General features: G+C 41.4%; 2 protein-coding genes and 1 long non-coding RNA gene across 4 annotated transcripts; 2 read left to right on the top strand and 1 right to left on the bottom strand.

The window, feature by feature from the left end:
- The first annotated feature begins 3,112 nt into the window (after positions 1-3,112).
- LOC103642532 (uncharacterized) lies at positions 3,113-4,399 on the top strand. The gene is made up of 2 exons (XM_020545390.1): positions 3,113-3,675; positions 3,880-4,399. Exons 1-2 carry the CDS (start codon positions 3,113-3,115, stop codon positions 4,397-4,399), a joined length of 1,083 nt encoding a protein of 360 aa, XP_020400979.1.
- Positions 4,400-8,308: 3,909 nt separating this feature from the next.
- On the bottom strand, positions 8,309-10,782 carry LOC542689 (uncharacterized). The gene is made up of 7 exons (NM_001112205.1): positions 10,681-10,782; positions 10,315-10,576; positions 9,901-10,228; positions 9,579-9,797; positions 9,308-9,443; positions 8,768-9,016; positions 8,309-8,599 (listed from the first exon to the last, which is right to left on the bottom strand). The coding sequence occupies exons 1-7, from the start codon at positions 10,780-10,782 to the stop codon at positions 8,309-8,311; spliced, it is 1,587 nt and encodes a 528-aa protein (NP_001105675.1).
- A 3,829-nt stretch (positions 10,783-14,611) lies between these two features.
- Positions 14,612-16,605, top strand: LOC109943007 (uncharacterized). 2 transcript variants are annotated; one of them, XR_002265599.2, is made up of 2 exons: positions 14,612-15,051; positions 16,290-16,605. It is a non-coding gene; the product is annotated as an uncharacterized lncRNA (long non-coding RNA). The 2 variants fall into 2 exon arrangements; XR_002265600.1 differs by lacking the exon at positions 14,612-15,051 and adding an exon at positions 15,058-16,135.
- The last annotated feature ends 8,722 nt before the right edge of the window (positions 16,606-25,327 follow it).

The raw sequence follows: 25,327 nt of genomic DNA on the forward strand, positions 1-25,327 counted from the left end.
TAATGGTTAGCCTCAGACTTTTCCTTGGTAAGCCTCACATTACACTTATTCTCACACACTTGTTGAGCTCCCACCCTAAGTAAGCCCACCCTTGCTATAATTATTGTTTTGATCAGGAATAGGTACCGCCAGAGGATTATTATTATGATGAATTCGATGAGTTATTGGACGTCGTCTCCTAGTCAATCGTGTCTGTGGAGAAGTTTATCTTCATTTAGTTATTTTATCTAGTTATTTATGTAAAGACATTTTATTTATGTAATAAAGATTATGACATTGATTTTGGTTGATGAATGTGAAACTTGATTCTGGCACACATGTGAGATGCATGTGGATTTATCCTTAAATGGAGGTGTGACAGATCTAGAGTTTGGTAAGGGATGCAAGAAATGTTCGTATTGGACTAAGGTCTGATGGCTTCACCTTTTTGTCAAACCGCAACATCCTAGTCATGATGATCTATGTTTGCTAACAACCTAGACATATATTTAGAGGATAGAAGGATGGTTTTAGAAAAGTTATCTTCGCCCAAAAGGGACTACCAAAACGTCTAAGCGGATAGATTACTGGTAAATTGAATAAACTGGTCATAAATGAAGAAGGGGCTGGCTACATAAACTGATCATAAATTGAATCAGCGTCAGCTTTACTATCAAAACATATTTCTATCCAAAACTTGGTTTTTAAATTAGAAGGTGATATAATTATTTTTAGGCTCTGGAATCATTCACCCTTCCCTCTGAACGTCTATCCTTTTGTACTTTACGATCCCATAGGTTTCTCTTAGTCTCGAGAGCTTCAATGAGTCCCTTGCTAGCAGTTCAAATGAAAAGTTGTCGGTTTTGGCATGTATATATGCGTGCGATAGCTATCCTTTATTGATTTGTTTGTAAAACTTGGCACTCCTCAACATGTAAGGACTAGTTTGGGAGCTCAATTTTCTCAAGAGATTCTTATTTTTCCAAGAGAAAATAAACTAATTTGTCTTAGAAAAATAAAAATCCCTTAGTGCCCGTTTGTTTCCCTTCATTTTGATGAATTAGAATTTAACTAATGTAATAGATTATTTTTTTAGAATGCGACATTCCACAACTTTCCACAGTGTATATATAAGCCTATCTCAAATTTATAGGTGCGAGAGATGGAAATTAATTCTATAGATTTACATGTTACTTTTCTAATGTACAATTTATAGCACATTATTCTACTTATTTGTCTATAACATAAATGTAGTGTATAACTATCTATTTGATATGATTTTGGATAGCATACAAATATATTACATAAATAAATATATTAACTTAATTAGTTTTATCTAAATTGTAATTATTATAATAGAATTCAATTCCAACGAAACAAACGGGGTCTTATGATAATGTGGTTCCCAAACTAGCTCTAAATAATGTTTTTTTATCCGCTGCTTTTTATTAAGTCCATTTGTGATCATAACATTGTAATTAACTTTTATGCTTTCGCATCGACAATACGACTATTGATGATAAATGATAAATGAAATAGATCAGCAGTGCATAGGGAAATCCAGTTCTTTATTATCTGAGAATACATGCAAAGTACAATACAATTATAGCTAGGGTAACATTTTTTTGTTTCCAAATATAACCTGTGAACAATTAAGCATTAGGACTGCTGTACTACACTAGACCAAGAACACAGTACAATTATTTGCGAACACAGTACAATTATTTGCGTCAACAACCCTATATATGTAGGTGTTGACTTTCTTTCGTGTAACATAGGGCCTGTTTGTTTCATCTTTTTTCTGACCAGCTTTTCTGAAAATCTGGTTGTGGGGAGAATCTGAGTATCATTACGATTACGTGTGGAGGAAGATAAAGTTGTTCATAGGGCTCAGGATCTAGAAAGTGACGGATTCCTACTATTACAACGACTCAACCGATTATGTGTTTATGTTGATTTTGGATGATTTTTGCCCCAACAAATTTTATAGAAACTGGCTGAAAAGCTGAGCGTTTGACAGTTCGCAATAGCTTTTGGTGGCTAGAAGCTGCCAGAAACCGAAACAAACAGGCCCATAATATCACACCATGCATGTCCTCAAACATGACTGTGACAATTATTTCAAAAGCACATATATATTTTTTTTATCTGACAAGCAAACAGCTTCGGTTCATTATTCAGGTATTGGCTCCACGAACAGTAGTCGTATCATTTCTCTGAGTACTTCTGAAGAAGTGAACGCATCAAAATTCTTGTACATATTATCCGTGGTTCTTAAAAAGTGCACCAGACACTGTTCGTTCGGTGCGCCATTGGCAACACACTCTCAAGTCCTTTGCTCCAAATTTATTTGAGTCCCCAACTGAGTTTCTTTCTTGGTTTGTGTTGAACCTTATGCACCTTAAGATAAATGACATGTAGGCAAACTAGTTAGTCTATTTGGTTTGTGAGAGCATCTCCAATAATGTGCCCTATAAAAATGCTCTATAATTTTAAAACATGTATGTTTTAGAGAATTTAGGTCACCATAAAAAACATAAACTCCAACAATAAAGCCTCAAATTGTCGATATCTGGCAACTTTCGCCACCAGTCTGGTATTCCGGCGCGCAGCTACTATTTTCTCCCGCGCGTCTCCCCTTTTTTCTCCCGCGCGACGCCTCTACTTTTCTCCTGCGCCCACATCTTTTGCCCTCTCCACTCAGATCGATAGAGATTGGATGTTGCCGGCGACAGAGATTGGACATTTGCGCCATGATTCCTGCCCATGAGACTACCATCCGTCAGGTGGTTGTTTCCAGATTTTTAAATGTTCTTTATTTCTTTCATATCTGCATGTACACCATTTGTTCTTTGTCTTGTTGCTGGAATTTTTTAACTCAGTAATTCTGATATGAACGATGACTATGAAACATGCCCAACTGCCATCGATCAGGTGGTTGTTTTCATATTTTCAAACGTTATTTATTCCTTTCAGATTTCCATGTACAATTATTCTTTGTCTTGTTGCTGGAATTTTTTAACTGGGTAATCATCAACTGATTTTTCATTTGAACGATGACTATGCAATCATGTTCATCTATGTCGATGATAATTAACTTACTGTTTTGAATTGCGTTGATACATTGTAGAGGATGGCCAAAATGAGGAGACACATCATTTATCGCAAGGATGACGGACTTGATAACTTCATGCTTCTTATGATGGGTGAATATCGGAAGAGGGAGTGTGGCAAGCGTAAAAGGCATCGAGGTTCAGTTTTAGGACATAAGGTTTATGACCGGAGGAGGGAGGAAGGCGCTAAAAAACTATATCAGGATTACTTTGATGAAAATCCGACATATCCTGAGAAAATTTTTCGACGCCGCTTTCGGATGAGTTCCCGTCTTTTAAACAAGATCGCTAAAGCTGTTGAGGAGCATGACCATTATTTTGTTCAGAAAGAAAATGCTGCAGGTGTATGTGGGTTTTCCTGTCTGCAGAAGGTAACAGCAGCATTAAGACAACTGGCTTATGGTGTACCAGCAGATTATGTTGATGAGTATGTGCGGATAGGTGAAAGCACTGCTATTGAGAGTTTGAGGAAATTTGTTAGATCTATTGTTGATGTGTTTAGCAAGGAATATCTGAGAGCCCCAAATGCAGATGATACAGCCAGACTACTTAATATTGCAGAAAAGCGAGGATTTCCTGGTATGCTTGGAAGCATTGATTGTATGCATTGGAAGTGGAAAAATTGTCCTACAGCTCATCAGGGTATGTATTGCGGTCATGTGAAAGATCCAACTATTATTCTAGAGGCAGTTGCATCTACCGATTTATGGATATGGCATGCTTTCTTTGGTCTGCCAGGATCGAACAATGATATTAATGTTTTGCACAGATCTCCTCTTTTCGATAGGCTTGCTAATGGTGAAGCCCCAGAAGTTAAGTACACAATTAATGGTCATAACTATGACATGGGCTACTATCTCGCAGATGGGATTTATCCTACTTGGTCGACATTTGTCAAAACTAAGAAGGCACCAGCAAATGTGAAGGACAAGAATTTTGCTAAAGCTCAGGAGGCACAGAGGAAAGATGTTGAGCGTGCTTTTGGTGTAATGCAAGCTCGATTTGCCATTGTTCGAGGTCCGGCGCGATTTTGGGATGAAGCTACACTTCGAGACATAATGATAGCATGTGTAATCATGCATAACATGATTATTGAAGATGAACGTAATGACGACAGCTTATATGACTCATATGACAAGAATGATGCTGATGTCAAGGATGTAGTTTCACGAGCAGGGACTTCAAAGTTTACGTCCTTTGGTCATATGCGTGAAGAAATCGAAAATTCTCACGTACACCGTCAACTTCAGGAAGACCTTGTTGAACATCTATGGTTGCGTCGAGGACAAATGGAGAATCATGAGTAGTTTCATTTATTCTATTACAATATGGATGTTAATTTATTTTTTCTTCTTTACAACTGGTTGTGCACGGTGTGGTCCAAGATGGTTGTTTTTCTGTATCTCTAGTTGCACTCACCAATTTATGTCTTATTAGTTCAATTTTTTGTTGAATTTACAAAACTGAATAAATAGCTACGCAGTAGAATGAACAAAGATGAAACGCATCAGTTTACTGGCTGTTTTTAGGAGCCCAACCCCACGAGAGAAATTCATACTAGTTAGTGGCTGGATATGGGTGACCACAAGTCCCAGGCAAACGCGACACTCTGCTTCAGTAGAGCGCTAAGAACAAAGAACAATGAAGAAAAATCCAGGAATATTATTCAGTGACTTATTCAGTACAATCACACTGCAAATAAATCCAGAAATATTTATTATCTTATTTAGAAACATGACAGCTGACCTTATTTAGAAAAATCTAGTGACTCACAACCTAAAAAAACTTTGTCAGACCACACACTATGGCTGCCTACTATTGAAACGCCGAGCCACAATTTCCTCTTTCATTAACTTGTAATACTGTTTTGACTCGTTGTCCATCGTGGTAGTGTCGGTATCCATTATTGTCTTGTCGTGTTGGTCTCGTTCTAGCTGTAGTCTACTCTTCTCTATCTCCAACAGCTGATCTTCACGACCTTTTTGGTCTCTATCTATTTCCAACCTTGCTTCTCTCATTTTTTTAACTTCTTCAATGAAAGGATCAGTTTCGTCATCTTCTCGCTTTCTTGCTCTCATCTTTTCCTTCTCAGCTTTCCTTCCTGGTGGTCTTGCAACGTTGAGTTCACCACCAATTTTACCATCTCTAGCCGTGTTGTGTTCTTGGATTGTGGCCCACTTCGGCTCGTGCCTAAGAACGTTCCATGCATGAAACAAAGAAAAAACCTTCTTCCTTAACCTTTGGTATGTACCTTTTGCTTCGGCAATCTACAAAGAAGCACATATTTGACACTTCATTATTTTCAACAGTCGTTAAAATGTTTCAAACTAAAAGGATCTGAAATAAACTATTCACCTTATCATTGATTGTTTTCTCGCTTTCATTTTTCCGTTCAATGGCTTCATAGAAACTATTGAAAATACTCACTTCCTTTGAGACTGTCGTCCAACGGTGCCGCAAGGATGACCAATTGCGATTTGATTCAAAGGTTTTATTCTCACAATAGTATTTTTCAATCCTTTCCCAAAAACGGCCATCTTTTTGATCCCTTCCAGCAATAGGATCTTTGCTAACATTTAGATACGCCGAAATCAGCAACATGTCCTCCTCCTCAGAAAAATTTTTGGTTCTTCCCTTTGAATGTGTTTGTGAGCTCATGTCAGCTACAACCGGTGACTCAGGCAAATCATTATCGCTTTCCACATTGTCCTCTGAGCCTAGCCCTTCTACACATTCTTGGTTCAACAGATTAGTATAATAATTTCCTTGGGAGGGTATTGTGCTGCAAAACAAATTAGATATATCCATTATTACAAAAACATTCGTACAATTGTAGTATAGTGCAAACAAAGCAGTGGTGAAGTCTCTGTTGAGAATTATAACATTGACCCAAAGTGCATTGTACGTTTGCAAATTGGCAGTAAAACAATAATAAACAAGAGCAAGTCTAAAAAATAAAAATACATGGCTGATGCTTCAAGCTACAATTCTGACAGCTACATTTGAATATAGGAACCTGGCAAAACTGATATTGAAGGAGTTGACTCCTGAAATGCATGCTACGGTGGAACAAATGCATTGTTTAAATGTGTTCACTGGGTTGAAAACAACTAATGGGATGGGCGTCCATATGAAGCAGCATACCTGTACTCAGGAAACATCCACGAATTATCAGTGTGCGCAGTGGGGATTATTCCAGAACTACGGACAAGAGCATGGGGGCTCACAGCAGGGTTGAGACAGGAATGACAGAAATTATCGCGGGGGGAAAATTAGCGAGAGGCGACAAAGTTGGATGGTCATACCTGGACGTTGCAGGTCCTACAAGCCCTTGGGTAGGCGGCACGACGCCGAAAGTAAGACTTGTGGGGCGTCGTCCCATGGCTGCTGCATCGGTGTTGGTAGGAGCGGGGTGCTTGGATCTAGGAGGAAGATCACGGGGCATCGCGCAGACGAAGGAATCACCGGATATGGTCGGCGCTGCGTCCTGAAGGGCGGCAGATCTGCGTCGCGAAGGGCAGAGGGGCGCTGCGTCGCGAAGGGCGGCGGCGCTGGGTGACGAGGAGTGGCGGCGTTGGTTCGCGGAGGGAGGGGCAGGTGAATATTCAGGTTGTTTGGATTAGGAGATAGGGCAGTCTATTTGGTGCAATATATTTGTCGCACTCTAGGAGGTGCCCTTTATTTTTTAAACAAAATTTGATAAAATAGGGCACTATTGGAAGGCTTTTTTTTGACTTAGCCCTATAATTTAATTTAGAGCACTAATCTGGGGCACTGTTGGAGATGCTCTGATGGACGTCAACCACCAAAATCGATTATAGGAAATGATTAGGCCTATTTCCCTTTCAGTTTTACAATTTGGGTATTATACTAATATCAGGTTTTTGGATTGTTGGAGAAATAAGCATTTTCAGTTTTAATTTAATCCAGAAATTCACAGTGATATATGTGACGACATGTAGGTGCATATATGTATCACTACTCACATAAGCATTAAACAACAGTAAAATATGCACGAATACTAATAATAGAGAGTACCCTGCAGAGGGACCGATGCTCGAGACATAAGTGGTTCCGTTCACACGAGACATCTCGTATGTATGTTCGATGTAGTCGTACGCAGTCGATGCAGGTAGATGTACGCAGTGTAGTCCCACGAACAGCGCCGACGACGAAGAACTAGATCAGCGTTGGTCGAGCAGATGGAGCGAGCAGTTGCGAGTACGCTCCCCAAAAACCTGAGCGCCCGCACACCCGTGCAAGTGTATCTCTGCAGACGACGATTTCGGAGGCCTGCTCTCCCACACTCTCTGTGCTAGTAGAAGGTGGGATGGGAATGGCCACGTGCAACGCGTCTAAGACTGTTCGGTGTTCGTACGTACTGTAGTAACCAGAAGCAGCCCCACCTCCTCCGTATATATACACGAGGCCAACGGACAGTAACGGTCGCCATCGGAACTACCGTTATAGCCAGCCAGAAATTGACGCCATCAGTGACGTCCGTTACTAGCTGATAGTCAGCCCGTCCATTACTAGCCATAACACATGAAACGGCCAGTAAAGGACGTCGGGAATGGATGGTCATCACTCCAGACAAAATGCGCAACCTTTAGGAAAGAATATATTCATACCAAGGTCCGATCTACCACGGCCACGGCCCAGCCGGCGGCGCGCACGTGTGGCAGTTCTTCATTATTTTCTCAGCTTCTCAATAGATTCACCAAACGTCCACCTATTTAAGTTGATTGAACTGTCCCTTAAACTTACGGTATGGTACTAAAGTACTAGTACACCGTAGCATTAAAGTGTGTCTTTAGCATTGACTATTATTGAATATTAATTTGGCATAGTCCCATATTAATTAAACAAATATGACTACTGATATATAAGTGATAAATGAAATAGAGGAGTGCATATGGAAATCCAGTTCTTTATTATCTGAGAATCCATGCAAAGTACAATACAATTATAGCTAGGGTAACATTTTTTTGTTTCCAAATATAACCTGTGAACAATTAAGCATTAGGACTGTTGTACTACGCTAGACCAAGAACACAGTACAATTATTTGTGTCAACAACCCTATATATGTAGGTGTTGACTTTATTTCGTGTAACATAATATCACACCATGCATGTCCTCAAACATGACTGTGACAATTATTTCAAAAGCACATATATAATTTTTTTTTTCTGACAAGCAAGCAGCTTCGGTTCATTATTCAGGTATTGGCTCCACGAACAGTAGTCGTATCATTTCTCGGAGTACTTCTGAAGAAGTGAACGCATCGCAATTCTTGTACATATTATCTGCGGTTCTTAAAAAGTCAAACACTGTTCGTGGCACAGCCTTTGGGAGCCCTTTCAGCGCAAGGGATTGCTGTAGCATATCCTTCCATGAATCTTCGATAAGCTCCTTTATCTTTTCACATGCATCGTCCATGGTCGTTCCATGCTCCTTCATGTAACAATGGACAGTGGAGGGACTATGGTCTTTTGTTTGCTCACGCTGTGACACATTAATTAATTGTTGTAACAAAGAATATTAATTATTGTCATATATGCTATAATAATAACAACTATTTTAATCCAATTGTTATGATTCTTACAAATATAATAATGTACCAAACTAATCCATTAGATAGCAGAGGGTATTTAAGGATAGAGAAATATATACCTTTGTTGATACAACATCGTTAGACAGTCGTACGATACCGTAAGTCGTCAGAAACTGAGGATAGCTCAAAACCCAGTCAAGGGTCTCCTTTGTTATGACGTCACCCATTCCAACATATGCAGCACATGCTAGAGCAACGGATCCTATGCTTTCCATTGACACTTGAAGGTGTTCGGTCATTGTTTTCGGCACATAGTTTTCGTCACGCCACTTTATTTCCCTGTAGTATTGCTGAACTAGACGCTCCATCTGCATGCATGGTAACACGTGAAAGTTATTTCTGATTCAAATATTGCTGCCAGATAGAATATAGGCAGCTTTTGGAAATAAAGATAGGTTGCATAAGTTGCTTTATTGCTAACAAAAAAAGTAATTTATTGATTTTCATGTTTAAGGACAACAATACAGTTCTCCAAATAACTTCTACTACTAGCAAATAAGACATTTCGTACATAGTTTGACACCACATGTATCCATCTAATTAAGTTATCGAACAAATTTATGACCAATTCTTTGTTAGAGGGCATGTAGAATACTTGCCGATTTTTTTAGGTAATGGACACGATAGCTGTTCTCGGGCCCCAACTCATCTTCAAATGAACGAAATGTCTCCAACTGAAATAAGTAGAAACCCTTCATATACTGTGGAAGAAGAGGTAGGGCGCTTTCATCCCATCTGTAATTAACATGCAATGCAATCAAATATGTATGTGACAACAATTAATAACCGTAATATTTTTTGAAATATATAAATTCATCTGGCATACGTTCATGTGTAGGTGTGTTTTGGAAGATTGTTATACATATATACCTGCCAATTGCTTCATGGAACTTGGTGCAGTCTTCAGTGGTACCATATGTGTCGAACATGTCATCGATTATTGTTACGAGAGATGTGATCTTCGTTAGTATGATTCGGGAACGAGAGTACGGGGGATCATAGCATGCCCCGTTCATCCAGAAATACACCTCCACTATTCTATCCCTAACAAAAGCCATCTTTGATTTGGCAAGGAAATCCTTCCACCACCTATACCATATATATATGCATGCATCCGTATGTCAACTAAGTCAAGCAAAACATAGTACTGATGATCGAACAAAAAAAAAAACAGGTGAGAAAACAAACTTACAATGTGCAATGCTTTAGCTCTTCACAGAAGGCAATTTGCTGAAGGTTAAAGTTCAGTTTGGCAAGCTCCAACACGGCGTCATTTCTTGCCGCCTCCTTCTCGTAGATGGGTATGTAATTTCTCGCCTCTAGTATCCCAACCCTTCTGAAAAGAGGGGTGCGAAGGATACCTGCTTCAAGGCAACGTCGTCTAGCGAAGGAAATTGCCTCGTCCAGTACCTCCTCTCCATGCTTCCTCAAGTACGCTGCATTGTACAAGCTTAACAAGCTTGCCGTGTCATCAGCATAAGCGAAGCTCCCTTCTTCTGTTTTGAAGACTAGAAATACATCTGCAAATTAATAAGTTGAGTCTCAGTGAACAAGTCATGTGCTAATTTTTTTTCATAAATTAATTTGATAAAGATCGATCTCTTACCTGATGACACATCGTAACCATTCTTTCGAAGAAGATAAAAGCGCAGGGAAACTAGGTTTAGATCTTTATCATCGTAATCAGAGTCGTCGTCGTCGTAAATACAGTGGAGTAACTTGTCGATCTCGTTTTCGTAGTAGTAATCCAGTGCAAGACGTTGCAACGTCAATATAAGACCCAGTGTCTCTGGTAACTCACATGGCCCCATCAAAATCTTCCTGACATCTTCTCTTAAAACCTCAGCTCGTTCTTTCATGCATGCTTGCTGTGAAGGGGACAGGTATAAATAGACCAAAATTTCACCAACGAAAAAAAAAGTTCATCCCCCTGATATGATGATCTTCAGCTGCTGGCAGGTGCAATTGTTACCTGAGGCGCAGTTGGCGGCTGGTAAGTCAGGAAGAAATCGCCCCACAGGCTTGGGTGGAAGGCAGCAGTCTCCTCTGCCAGCGCTGGAGGAGGAGGCGCCATGTTTAAAATTCGATCTAGTCTAGTTGATATTTTCTTTCTGATGTTTCTGATGCATTTGTTGGTGCGTAGTATATGTGTTGCATTGCAGAGGTATTTATAGGCCGCGATGCATGCAACAATATACTGCACCCAGCCAGGAAGCACCAGCAGCGAATTCACTACTTGAAGATAATACCTGCACACACCAGTAGAGAACAAATTAATCTTCAGTTTGTTCCTTTAGTCCAGAGTCCAGACTAGAGTTGGGTCTGAACTCTGAAACTAATAATAGGAGCATTAGTTCTATTCTAATAGAAACCACCAAACCCACACCTAACTTTAATGGCTAGTTTAGGAACTCCATTTTATTTTGGAACTGCTAATAGTAGCAGTAAAAATTTCCAATGTTTGGCCAGTTTTTTTTTTTTGTGTAATTTACATGAGACTTACCATACACACATAAAACTAGTCATTGCAGCTGCAGCAGTTTAAACACCACTACCTTACAATTTATGAAGACAGGACAAACCGAAGGGGTTGTATTAATATGATTAAACGCCCTCCTTGCACTGCGCTCCCAACTGAACAGATGTTCCGTTCCAGGCGAATCATCTGCTTAAAATTGTCGAACGACACATGCAGGAGAGAGAGGCATGGTGTGTGGTGACATTATTGCCGTTGTTCTCGGAATCTGTCAAAATTGAAATGGCAGCCGTACGTCATGCGAACGGTTTTTTATACTGCAATAATGGGCACATGATTTAAGAGACAGTTAAGAGATAGTCTCTAGATAATTAATGTAGTTCAGAGAAAATATATAGAGAGGGTTCTAAAGAAAAGGACTCTTCGCGAAAAACTCGTCTCTTGATTTTTTTTTTCACTTGGCTCCTAAAGACCTCTTAAGAGAACCCTTATTTAATTAGGTTGTATATGTTCTAAGAAGATGATTGACCACATTGACATAAATATAAATCTTATGTCTTGAAGCCAGCGCCGACGGCGGCTTCGTAGGCATTACTTTAGGACCTAATCACGCTTCACAATCAGTAGTACAAACAAGTAAACGTCATTTTTTGTCGTGAGGAGTGTCATAATTTAGAGACCCCGCCCCCGTTCCATATACATACATATGTAGTGGAATATATATATATATATATATATAGGGTAGGTATAACGGGAGCCCTGGGCTTCCAATAGTTAAAGGAAGCCCAGGCCGACCACCCCTTCAAACTGGTTCAACCAGCGCGCCCAAACAGGCTGTCGGGTGCGCCACCTGCCCCACGTCTGTTAGCGCAAAAAAAGGAATGCATGCATGAGTCAAACACGATCCAATGCATGCGCATAAATTTAGGAAAGATATGTGCGGCAGTTTCTGTTTTTAAAATCCTTTATTTCCTCCATAAATTTAGGATCGCTGCAACAGCCATGCAGCTAGACGCGTAAGGACCATTTTATGCTATATACTGAGACTAAATATGCTATACTGTGTTAATAATTATGCAATTCGATACACTGCGTAAAAATCTGTTACCAGCTGCATGCACACCAATTTATGATAAAAAAATGTGCAATGAAAGGAAATGAATTACACGCATAAAAACAAAAAAATCGTATTTAATGTTTTATTTCCTTCATAAATATAAGGTCCCTCCAACAGCCATGCAGCTAAAACACATTAAATCTAGTTTATGACATATACTGATACAAATTATACTATATGGTGTAGGTATTTATGCAATTCGTTACACTGCGTAAAAAATCTGGCATGTTGTTCACTGGTGGACGCACCTCCGGGTTGGAGCGTAATAACCTTAAGTTTTGAGCATAAAATCCCTCAATTATAAGCGTATATACCGAGTCAATGTGAGAGGTTGATAGCTCTAGTAGGTTGTTATTACGATCCTATTTTTATGGCAGATCCGAAAAACATGGCAGTCGCATGCATGCGGTTATACAGATCCTAAAATTATGGCAAAATGCATGCATGAGTCAATCACGTTCCCTTGCATGCGCGTAAATTCAGGAAAGATATGTGTGGCAGTTTCTATTTTAAATGCTTTATTTCCTCCATAAATTTAGGATCGCTGAAACAGACATGCAACTAAAACTCGTAATGACCATTTTATGCTATATACTGATACTAAATATGCTACACTGTGTAGATAATTATGCAATTCGGTATACTGCGTAAAAATCTGCTACAGGCTGCATGCACACGAATTTATGATGGAAAGAATATGCAATGAAAAGAAATGAATTGCATGCATAGAAACAAAAAATCACATTTAATGTTTTATTTCCTTCATAAATATAGGATCCCTCCAACAGCCATGCAACTAAACGCATTAGAACTAGTTTATGATGTATACTGAAACAAATTATACTACACGGTGTAGGTATTTATGCAATTTCTTAGACTGCGTAAAAAATCTGGCATGTTGTTCACTGGTGGACGCATCTTCGGGTGGAGCGTAAAAACCTTAAGTTTTGAGCATAAAATCCCTCAATTATAAGCGTAAATACCGAGTCAATTAGAGGTTGATAGCTTTAGTAGGTTGTTATTACGATCATATTTTTATGACAGATCCGAAAAACATGGCAGCCGCATGCATGCGGTTTCTATTTTTATACAGATCCAAAAATTATGGCAAAATCGTGGAAGTTTCCATTGCATGCGCGCAAATTAAGAACAGCATAAATCAAGGAATTTCCTTTCAAATGTGCATGCAGTAAACTGATATACGAACTCTGTGTTAAAGCATAAAAACATACAGTTTTTAGCGTAAATAATACATGTGGTAGGCATAAAACACAATAAACGAAAAGAAAAATGCGCCGGATCAGAGGATGTCACGCGCGATCATCGCTGCGCGCATCTCGCCCCTTCCGTGACGTCGCTCGCTCGAACATCGCGCCTCATGCGTCGTCGTCGCTACTCGCACGTCGACGGGCGTCGCTTGCTCGCCGGTCTTGGAAGTGCCGCCTCCTCGGGGCTTCGGGGACGCCGCCGCTTGCCTGCACAAGGGCCTCGCTGCGGATCGAGGAACCTCCGCCACCGCGCGTCGAGGTAATGGAGTTGCGGCCACCGGCCTAGGAATCGCCGCCACCGCACAAGGACGCTGTCGCCGCTCGCCCTCTGGATCGGGGGCCGCCACCGCCGGCCTGGAAACCGCCGCCACCACATAAGGGCGCTGCCGCCGCCGCTCGCCCTCTGGATCGAGGGCCGCCACCGTCGGCCTGGGAACCGCCGCCACCGCCGGCCTGACAACCGTCGCTAATGAATCGAGATGGGGCGTAAAAACGGATCCCTAGCACTACGGATTTCCTTTTATAGACGTCTGGACCTGGTCCAGCTCGACCGGATTGCACTGTCTGGCCTGGGCTTCCAATAACTAAAGGAAGCCCAGGGCTCCTAATATACAATCTATATATATATATATACTCCCTCCGATTTCCCATTAGTTATCGTTTTGGATAAGGTTCGAGTCAAACTTATAAAATTTTGACTACAAATAACTATTTTATTATTTAGTTTTGGAACCTAATATTTATATGCGTCAATTTGTCATAAAAAGTACTTTTATAAAAGTATAAATGTATTAAGAGTTCATTTGTATTTTAACAAAAAACATTGATCAAAGTTATATTTTGGAGACCATGTCGTTGTCCTAAACGACAACTAATAGGAAACCGGAGGGAGTATAGTTTATTTATTAGGAGCTCTGGGCTTTCTTTAATTAGAGAAAGCCCTAGCCACCTCGATCCAACCGGTTGACTAGACGCACCAATAGATCTACATATATCCAAGGCATATACTTTGTGGGCCCCACACACAACTAAATCATGCGTTCTATTATTTGCGGCAGCATCGTCTCCGAACAGTTGCTCAATTCTCAATCACCACTCGCCCATCGTGGGCGCCGCCCTTCTCCCCAATCCTCATCCTCGTACTACCGCCGCCAAGAACGCTACCGCCGCCAAGAGCAGCACAAGCACCCGTCGCATCACCGTCTTCAATGAATTCCTCTGTCTACTCGCCTACCCCGACTTCACTTGATAGCCCGCCAGACGCATCTCGATGCTTCTGCTCCCTGGTTCTTAGGGCCTGTGGATGAGACCGTGTCCCTGCCGTCCAAAAATCAGCAGGCCCTCATGCTCATAGCGTTCATGGATCCAGGAAAAGGAGACGCCGGTGATACTTCAACCACCAGAGAGCGTCGGATGGGGACCACCATCGTACGGGTCCGCTGGGACCGCTGCTAGCCTACTAGGGCAGCAACGAATTGACAGGTATGATTGCGCATGGCCATCACTGCGAGACGTAACCACATCAACCTTTTCAAGAATTGATTTGCTTTTTATTCTTTCCTTTATTCCAAATGAATTTATGTTCTATTTTTTCAAACAAGCAAAGTGCCCTTCGACATCCGAAGCTTGCACACAATGGGAATCTTAATGGCATTTCCAGATAATATTGCATTTTTATTCCGACCTGAGAATGTATGCTTACTTGATTAGTACTGAATATCATCACATAATTTAATTCAGTTTATTTGTTAGGTATATCAAGTTCGTAATTAACTTTTAATTAAAATGTACACCAAAACGTGCATTTCTTGTGAACATGGATTACCATAATCTTTTATGCATACAACGAGAACATTATGCTACAAACCTACAAGCTTTGACTAGGCTGATACAAAGTTGTTTCTGCTTCTTTATCTCTATATCATACTAGCGGTAGACCCACCCAAGGAGAGCAGGGGACAGAGAACAGGTTTCTGGTTGGATTCATGCATCTCTATCCTTTCGGTTCATGGATTCTCGCTTTGTTTGGAGACTACCTGCATAATATGTCGCTGAACCATATTTTGTCTTGACTTTCTATTTTTTTCTGCATTATTTATTGTCGCATATGCATCTGACTGAATCTGATTTTTAGTAATTTCAAATAACTGTCATTTGGTTGATGGTATTGGAGGTTATGGGTAATCATGTTTGTGTTACAGTTGGTGGTGCGAATGGGCATTATTGTTTCCTCTGTTAGCAGATGTAGAGTTCCTCTGATTTTAATTGCTAGATTTTACATTTTTTTTTATAATTTTAGAAATCTGTATGGCTAACTAACACCTATGTAGCAAGTGTTACAGAGATGTTAGTAACCCATTTTTTGTTGCAGCTAGCTTGTAGTATTTTTGATACTCCAAAAGTTCTTTTTACCTCTACCTGTTAGTTGCTGGTATTTTATCTGTCAAATCTTAGCTCGGGTTTCAATCGTATGTAGTCCTGTAATTTGTAACCAATTACAAACCATGGCAAAAAAGATGTTCACGTAACACTACTTATTTGGCATCGTGTTCTTCCTTTTCATGGGGTAAACAGGAAAACATTGGGCTTTAAAATTTTTGTATGACTCTATAGTGGTACTAGAAATTGTTCTAAAGAAATGTTACAGGATAAAGAAGTAAGTTACTAAAGTTTTGGACTGTATTCTTTCATTTTCATCTCACTTATCCTATTTCTTTTAGGAATCATAAAAGCATATGGAGGAACTATGTATAGGCTACAAAGAAGCATAAGAAGCATTTTTATAGCAGAAGCCAAGTGTTCTGATGATTTTGTTTTTTCAATTGTGTTTTCTGTTATTGGTTCAGCATGCACATATATTGACATGATTTATGGCATGGCATCTGCCATCTTTGTTATATTTATGACATCGTTCTTGATTGATGTGTGCGACATGAATGATGGATCTTTTTAACATCCTGACCATCATTGTGTCGCTCATTATCGTATTTTGTATATCATTTATTGGTTCACGGATATGAAATGACAGGTTTTTTATTTTTGAGATCTGAACCATGTGTTGCCTTTTGGTTGTTACATAATAAATGGTCCTGTCGATGTGTTTTACGTTCAAAAACTTCTATGCGACATGCACGGAAACTAACGCTAAACATGCGCGATTTAAACTCTGTAATTCGTTACGAAACAGATCAACGATTTATGCTAAAATTCACACCCATTTACGCTATTTTGGATCACATTTTACGCAAAAATCCGTCCGAGCCATAACCCGCGCACGATCGGACGCGCGCGATTTTTACGGTGTAATTTTTGGGCCACATTCGTCGTTATGAAACAAATTTACGATTATGCTAAAATTTGTATATATTTACGTTGTTTTGGTTCACGTTTTACGCAAAAAAAATTCTGAACCAGAACCCGCCCACGATCGGATGCGCGCGATTTTTACGCCGTAATTTTCGGGTCTCATTCGTCGTTACGAAACAGATATATGATTTACGCTAAAATTCATACCCAGTTACGCTGTTTTGGTTCACGTTTTACACAAAAATTCGCCCGATCCAGAACCCGCGCACGATCGGAAGCGCGCGATTTTTACGCCGTAATGTTTGGGCCCATTCATCGTTATGAAACGGATCTACGATTTATGCTAAAATTCGTACTAATTTACGCTGGTTTGGTTCACGATTTACGCTAAAATCTGCCTGAGCTAGAACCATGCACGATATGATGCACGCCTACCTGCGCGTAGGTATACCTGGCTGGGGCTTCCCGTACTAATGGAAGCCCTGGGCTTCCATTAGTTCGTCCCTATATATATATATATATATATATATATATATATATATGATATAGTATCACTAGTACACAGAAGCTCTATAGTGTGGTCTTAGAGCTATTTGCACTGTCGTTTTTCAATGCCGCCAGTGCTTGGGGCCAGTAGAAATCAGACTTTTTCACTGGCTGTTTTTTGCCACCGCCAGTGGAAATATCATTAGCACTGGCGGTTTTCTTTAGTAGCCCGCCAGGGGAAATATCATTAGCACTGGCGGTTTTCTTAAGAAACCGCATGTGGAAACATGATTATCACTAGTGGTTTTCTTTAGTGGCCCACCAGTGATAATAATGTTTCCACATGCGGTTTCTTAAGCAAACCGCCAGTGATAATCATGTTTTCACATGCGGTTTCTTAAGAAAACCGCCAATGCTAATGTCATTTGCACTGGCGGTTTGCTTAAAAAACCGCCTGTTGAAACATGTTTATCACTGGCGGTTTTCTTAGAAGCTCGCCTGTGGAAATTGTTAGCACTGGCGGTCTCCTTACCATTTCCCGCCAGTATAAATTTTCCTGCCTTTTTCAAATTTTCAAACAAAACTGATTTTTATATTTATTAACATAAATCTGTTTACAATATATTGTTTACAACATATATTTTTCTGTTTACAACCATAAATTTTCAATAAATGAAAACTGAATTAAATTCGATATATTCTATATGTCAAAACTGAACATATAAGTTTTCACCTATGCTCTAGCTAGTAACTATCTCGGTTAAGAGATAATCTACTAACTTTTGTTAATATTCTAAACTCTGGCATAGCTAATGTACTGGAAGTGTCATGATATTTCTCTTCAGCTAGAATGACCTCTTTTAATATGAATGTGCATAGGTCTTCAACTATACCATACAAGGCACCTTCGGTCAAGTTCTCCGGATTTCCTTTTTGAAATTTCTGTAAAGGAAGTTTATAAACATCATCTATTCACACTCGATAACACATTTGCATGAATTGATCACAAATACAAACATGACTGTTACTAATAATACCTTGCTAGGGTTTGTGATGTATCGTCCGTTCATTCTCATAAACTCGCACGCATAGAACCCACATAGGACCGATCCTTATGGTTGCTTATGGCACTACATACATAACAGAAGATTGGTTATTTAGTTGCAGCATTATGTATGATATGTATTCATAAATTCACATACTTACCGGAAAGTGATGATGGATGTCTAGTGGCACACATTTTTTGGTATTGTCGTACTTTCCACCTCTAAGCTTATAGAACCTAAATGCTCTGTGATATCCAGTAGAATCTCCATGTTATTTTAAAATTCTCAACGATATAAGTATGCATGCATAGAAAAGGCTTACTACTCTAAGATACTGAGGAATTTTGCGTAGGTTGAAGGGTCGTAGTTCAAGGAGTCAAGCACTAGCACCTTTCCAACCTTAGAATAAATGAGGAAGCATATCTAGTGGTCCTTGTACGAATCAAATTAATTTGTCATGCATGTGTATTGAAATTATTATTTTTTATGCAAAATCACACTTACTTAAAGTTGTATGGGGCCATTACGGCTTCCCTGTCTTGAAATTTAAGCAATGCATTTCCTATGTAGGTGGCGTATCTTGCTTCAAAATCCTTCTTCATAGTATTTATACGATGCTTAACTTCTTCATCCGTCTTTCCCTTTAACTCTTCATTGTCTTTGCCAATTCTGAAAGTGTGGCTTTCCTCACATATCAGTATTGGGTTCAGATACCCAATCCTTTTACTGGCACTAGCATCGGGCTTGGTACCGTGAAGGATCTCTTGTTGATCATGTTGCATTCTACAAGTCACATGTGCATGTGTCAGATATTGAAAATTTATACGACTCACTAATAATAATAACACATATATGTGGAAATATGAGCGACACTTACAGTGCAAACAGAGTCACAAGTTGCACGTCGAGTTTATGAAGGTTCATCATTAACAACATATCCTCGAATGCAAGAAAGGCCTTTTGGTTTGAACCAATAAAAGAATGGTCTGGTATATGCACACTAATGGCGTCAATGTCAACTGATGATGCACACATGTACCAGTCATGCAACCTTTTAATACCAGCAGGGACCTTCCTTAGTTTCTCAAGAGTTAGTAGAGGTCTGGCCAGCACATATTGTTTAGGCACATTTTTATAATCTGTCTTAGTTGGGATCTTTATCTTTGCGGCCATTGCCTTAGCCTTTTCTGCGGACTCCTCGTGCTCAGCCAAATCAACAGTACGTGACGTGAGGTCCCGTCCAATCCCTTTCAAAAATCGAGCTGTGCCAGCAGTAGTAGCTTTACTCTTCTTTTTCTCGAATGCAGACACCAATTTTGGTAGAGGGAATTTAGATTTCTTTGATTGTCGTGAATCCCTTGATGGCTGTGGAGAAGGTGGTGGTGTCCTAAATGTTGATGCTTGTGGCGGAGATGGTGGATTAGAAAGAGGATAAGGAACAACATGGGAAGATTGTGGAGGTGATGATGGATGTAAAGGTACTAAAGTTTGAGGAGGCGGAGATGGTTGGGGATGAGACGATGACGACGTTGGTGGATCAACCAATTCGACATCCCTTCGAGGCCAAATGATGAAATTTTTGATGGCTTGTCCAAGTGTCTCGATTCCTTCGGGCCCAGGGATGTCTAGCATGTCGTCCTCAGATCCTTGGACGACCATCGTCACTTCTACCCTGCAATAATCATCTGGTATGTCGCTTCCATGAAACTTGCGTCCTGGGACCGCAATGCATGTTCCTACTTTTTTCGTGCAATTATTGTTAATATCATATCTTATAACCAGTGTGCACGTCACTGGCCTTGTTATGTCATCAACTGGATAATAGACCTTATTTCCCGTTGACACGACAGAGCTTGGGACGGTTGTACAATCGGTGGAAGCCGGCAGTTGAGCTGCTGGAATTATTTGCAGGTGTGGAGTGGTCATCTGTTGAACATATATCGCACTTGCCAACTACTGCATCAATTCTGGTGGAGGATTTGATAGCATTTGAGACATCAGGTCTTTGAACTCTTTCTTTGCCTCCTGCTTAAAATAATCCGACAACTCTTCTTTGTATTGATCACGTTTCTTGTACAAACCTTCCCACTGTGGTCCAAATCCTTCCTTCCATCCTTCCTTAGACGAGATTCCTCGTACACGGCCTGGATGCTCAGGGTTACCGAAACCAGCCGTTAGGATGTCTCTCCCTTTGTGGATTAAATGATCCTTGGCTCTGCTTAGCTGCCATTGCAAATATGTTTTTCGCAACTTCTTCGACATTTGGATCATCAAAAGATACACCCGCCTCAGTTTCCCTGGGTTTTCTAGCACGGATCCAATTAGCCATCCTTTCACCAAGTTGCTCGAAAAGCTTCGGCAACCCTTCGGCCTTCTTCTCGACGTCTTCTTGTCTCCATTTAGAAACTTGACGCTTGTAACCACCTATGCCTAAGTGGTGGTGGTACTTGTTCTTCTTAGATAGTTCTGAATTTGCCTCGCTTAGAGATATGAATTCAGGGCTGCTCCTCTGCTCTAGAAATACTGGCCATTGACCTTCTAAGATTTTATATTTTTTTGTAGGTGTCGGTGTCGGTGTTTGGGACCCGACCGCCCACCCGGGGTTACCCCTCGAGGTGCTTTTGGGTAGGACGGTATTGCTGACTGTAGCTCGATGGTTCGTGCTAGGCGCACGAGAGACGATAGACAATTTTCTACAGGATCGGGCCGCTTAGAGAGGCGTAACACCCTACTTCCTGATGTGGATCTTTATGTGGTGGGTTACAGGGGGATTCTCTAGTATGGAGGATGCTAGAGAATGGAGTAGATGGCTGATTAATGACCTGTCCTTTGATGGGGTGCCCCCTAGGCCTTATATACTCGACCATGGGGTGTTACATGTGGGTATGATAACAATGTGCACCTAAGTAATAGTGAACCGACTGAACTTATCTTCCTATAATCCTGCCGACTTATCCTCGTTTAGTTCCGATGTCTAAGGGCGCTACGCGGGAGAGTTGGATCGATGCTATGGATAATGCTTGGATCTAATGAGCCGTCTGGGCCCGAGTCTATCCAATCTTGTGTCAATCCATTCCGCCAGCAGTTCCTCCCCTGGCCCACAAAGGGATGGCCTTGCGAAATAATGGGCCAAAGCCTTTCGCGAGGCCTTCCAGCCTTCTACTGGACCCGGGGGATATCAGTCCCCCACAAGCCCCCAATATTTGAGTTGATTTTGAAATAATCGGCCCAAATATTCTAGGTCCAGCTTGCGGTTTTGATTTTGGGTAGTGGATGCTTTGGAATTACACCTATCGAATCGTTGCTTCTGAACTCTAAGCAATTCAATAAAAAAAACCTTCTGTTATTCTTCTTTGACATATTCAACGGTCTTCGCTTTATACTTCAGAAATCGGTGCTCTGTTACTGGCTTATGCTTTGGAGATCAGCATTCTGTCCTTAGAGGTTGAGGATTCATTGGGTGCACCGGAGGTGCACCCAATGGGTGTAGCCCCCGAGCTTTGAGTGGATTACTGAAGATAATCCACTCAAAGGTCTTCATCTCATGCTTTTTAGAAATCATCATTTTATCTTTGTCTCATGCTTTAGAAATCAGCATTTTATCGTCGATCCATGCTTTGGAGGTTAACATTCTGTCCTTAGGGGTTGATGATTCATTGGGTGTAGCCCCCGAGCTTTGAGTGGATTACTGAAGATAATCCACTCAAAGGTCTTCATCTCGTGCTTTTAGAAGTCATCATTTTATCTTCGTCTCATGTCTTAGAACTCAGCATTACATCATCAGCTTATGCTTTAGAGATCAGCATGTTGTCTTCATTTCATGCTTTAGAAACCAGCAGCGTGATCTGCCCATGTCTTGTTAGGTTTGAAATTTATTTGATCAGCGACAGATTGGACGTCTGGTAGATGGCTCTTGGCTGGTCTTCATTTCGCTTTGTGCTTCAGTGCTTCTGTTGATTACACTTGTACTTCAGTAGCTATATTTGGCTTTCCTCTGATCTCCATCGCTATCTTTCTTTTGTCTTGATACATTCATTGTGTATACTATATGTATGTAACTGCTTGGTAAAATCTATTGAAAATTCTTGGACGTCCCCCCCAATGGGTGGAACCGAGGGACGGCTTGGTACACCGAACGTTTAGCAAACTGTCCTTGAGTAGTAACTTGATGTGACCGCGGGGTGTAATCATATCGTCCAAGCAGTTGACCTCAGTCCAAATGGTGTCGTGTTACGTGAAACGGCGTCTGCTACCTAACTTGCTTCCAGACGATTTGAATTGCTTATTGAATACTTGCGACTGTTCGATGACCGTGGTAGGAGATGAACGGTTGCTTCCGGCCTATATAAATAGACTGCCTGCCTCGCTGGTGTCTTCACACATCTTCTGATCGTTTTTTGCTTATTTTCCCACTTTTCTCTTCTCTTCCAACCGACCATGGGCAAGAACAAAACAGGTGGAAGTTCGTCGCACCACTCCGGCGACAAGCGAAAGCGCGAGCCAAGTCCCCCCTCGGAGGACTTTGGTGACTCCGAGTACTCAGAGGAGTAGTTTTCCTCCGAGTCCGAGGGGGCGCCGGTATACACCTTTCCTCCGGTGTCGTCCGATGACTCGGACGATTCCCAGAGGATCGCCACCGAGGTGTGGACGTACATCCGGGCCGTCGAGCGCTCCAGGCTCGAGGGCTCGGATGAGTCGGAGGTCTCCTCGGACGAGAAGAATTCCTCCGGCTCGTTCGAGGAGAGTGGCGGTGATGGCGACGACGAGGGCGACGACAAAGATGGCGGTGACAGCGGCGATGACGGCGATGACGACGGTAAGGGCGGCGGCAGTAGCAAGGCCAGTGGCAAAACGCCACTGGTTTAAATATTAGTATATATAATTAGTAGTAGTAGTAGTAGTAGTAGTAGTAGTAGTAGTAGTAGTAGCATAATAATGTAGTAGTAGTTAGTAGTATAGTGTAGTGTGAGTAATGTAGTAATGTAATGTAGTGAAAAAGGGAAAAGGCTGACTCATAATGAGTTGGTCTTTAAGTTTGTGGAAAAACTTCCCTCCTCTATGTATTGAAGAAAATTTCAACTTGTTCCGGGCAACCTCTCGCTTTTCCGCCGCTCTTCCTTTATAGTCGATTGATAGTTTGTCTTCGCGCCTAACGCTGCTGACGTTATTAGGAATAATTACCAAGTGATAACTGGTTACTGTTGAGTCATGTTTGGTTCTGCCGGCGTTTTTTAGAGGAAACGACTGAGTTATGACAGGCACTGTCGGCGTTTTAGAGGTAACAGTCGAGTGGTGCTTGATGCTGTCGATGTTTTAGAGGTAACAGCCAAGTTATGCTTGATCCCGTCGGTGTTCTAGAGATAACAGCCGAGTTATGGCAGACACTGTCGGCGTTTTAGAGGTAACGACCAAGTGGTGCTTGATGTTGTCGGCATTTTAGAGGTAACAACCGAGATATGTCGAAAATCTCGTTTTTCCAAGTGATGACTTGGCACTTTTTTTAGAAACGGTGCCCAACCCGGGAAAACCCCATTTATACTCATGTCATCGTACGCTTTTGAGTTCTGAGCCCTAACTTCACATTTCCGCCTCCAACCACTCCTCTGTTTCCCTCTGATTTCGCCCTTGTTCGACCCGCAGGTGAGATTGCGATGGCGCCCAAGCGGATGAATCAGAGTTCTGTTGTGGTAGTCATTCCTCCCATTGACCCCAACAGCCAGTTGCCGTTCGCAGGTAACCATATGTCTGTTGTCTCGGAATCAGATCTCCTCCACCTTGTTGATGTTGGAGTTCTTCCTCCAAAAGAGCTATGCTCTTGGCGGATTTGCCGTGGGGTCACTGTTCCGACAGAAGATACCCACGAGTCCGTTGTCTATGTTCCTTTTCTCATCCGCGACCTTGCTCTTCCTGTTTCTCCCTTCTTCCGCGGTCTCCTTGATTTTTACAATCTAAACTTGACCCATCTGAATCCCAATTCCATCTTGCAAATTTCTATCTTTGTGCATCTGTGTGAGGCCTACCTCAGAATTCTTCCTCATTTAGGACTATGGAAGTATTTGTTTCACTGTTGGCCTGGGATGGCTGGGGGCAGCACCAGCTCGTTGGTGGTGCAAGTTTGGAGATGCGTCGTGGGAGAAAGATGGAATACCTTGACATTCCTCTCAAGGATAGCATTAAAGGGTGGCGCCTTGAGTGGTTTATTATGGAAAACCACTGCAAGTCCCTCCCTCCAGGGTCGGGGAGACAACCAAATGTATGTACTCCGAGTTGGGTTGAGTCTCCCACTGCTTTGGAGGTGACAGAGGCTAGAGTTCTGCTTGATGAGATCTGTCTGCTGAAGGAGAGGGGTCTGACTGCCGAAGCTGTTGTTGCTGACTTTGTTTTCAAGAATATTCAGCCTTTGAAAGACAGGGCGTATCCAGCTTACTTGTACAGCGGTATTACTGATTCTACCTGGGTCACCAACAAGAAAATTCCTACTGACGTTTTGGTGAGCCGACTAGACATGATCCTGAAGGGCAAGATATCAAATGTTGGTGCTCATGTTACCTATTCTGCTTGGAATCTGCCATCTCATAGGTCATTTTTTCAGTTTCGTGTCCAACCCTCCTGCTAGTGATGGTAGTCTGGGTCTTAGAGTGCGACCCTCTCCCAAGGAAATTGCGGCTCTGGTTGCTCCCCTTCGTGATCTTCCCAATGATGAGAGACAGATTCATTTTGAGATGTCGACCAGTCCAGATGATGCAAAAATAGATGTTGTACTCAGTATGTTGGCTGGAGAATCTTCTGACTCGACCCATGCTGAATCGATGGCTATTACGGCTGGACAAGAGCTTAACAAAACAGTGGAAACCCAGAAGCCTGAGGGTGCCCGCCCGAAGCGTTCTCGCCAAGTTAGCCGTCCGACTGCGCCTGTTTAG

Source organism: Zea mays, chromosome 10, assembly GCF_902167145.1.
Source record: "Zea mays cultivar B73 chromosome 10, Zm-B73-REFERENCE-NAM-5.0, whole genome shotgun sequence".
Taxonomy (NCBI): domain Eukaryota; kingdom Viridiplantae; phylum Streptophyta; class Magnoliopsida; order Poales; family Poaceae; genus Zea; species Zea mays.

Coding starts and splice junctions, on each gene's coding strand:
- LOC542689 (NM_001112205.1), bottom strand. CDS start 10,782: ATGGCGCCTCCTCCTCCAGCGCTGGCAGAGGAGACTGCTGCCTTCCAC. Junction 9,017..9,307: donor TCCATTACCTAAAAAAATCG/GCAAGTATTCTA, acceptor CCATGCATGCAG/ATGGAGCGTCTAGTTCAGCA. Junction 8,600..8,767: donor ACGATGTTGTATCAACAAAG/GTATATATTTCT, acceptor AATGTGTCACAG/CGTGAGCAAACAAAAGACCA.
- LOC103642532 (XM_020545390.1), top strand. CDS start 3,113: ATGGCCAAAATGAGGAGACACATCATTTATCGCAAGGATGACGGACTT. Junction 3,676..3,879: donor AAGCGAGGATTTCCTGGTAT/GCTTGGAAGCAT, acceptor TCTTTTCGATAG/GCTTGCTAATGGTGAAGCCC.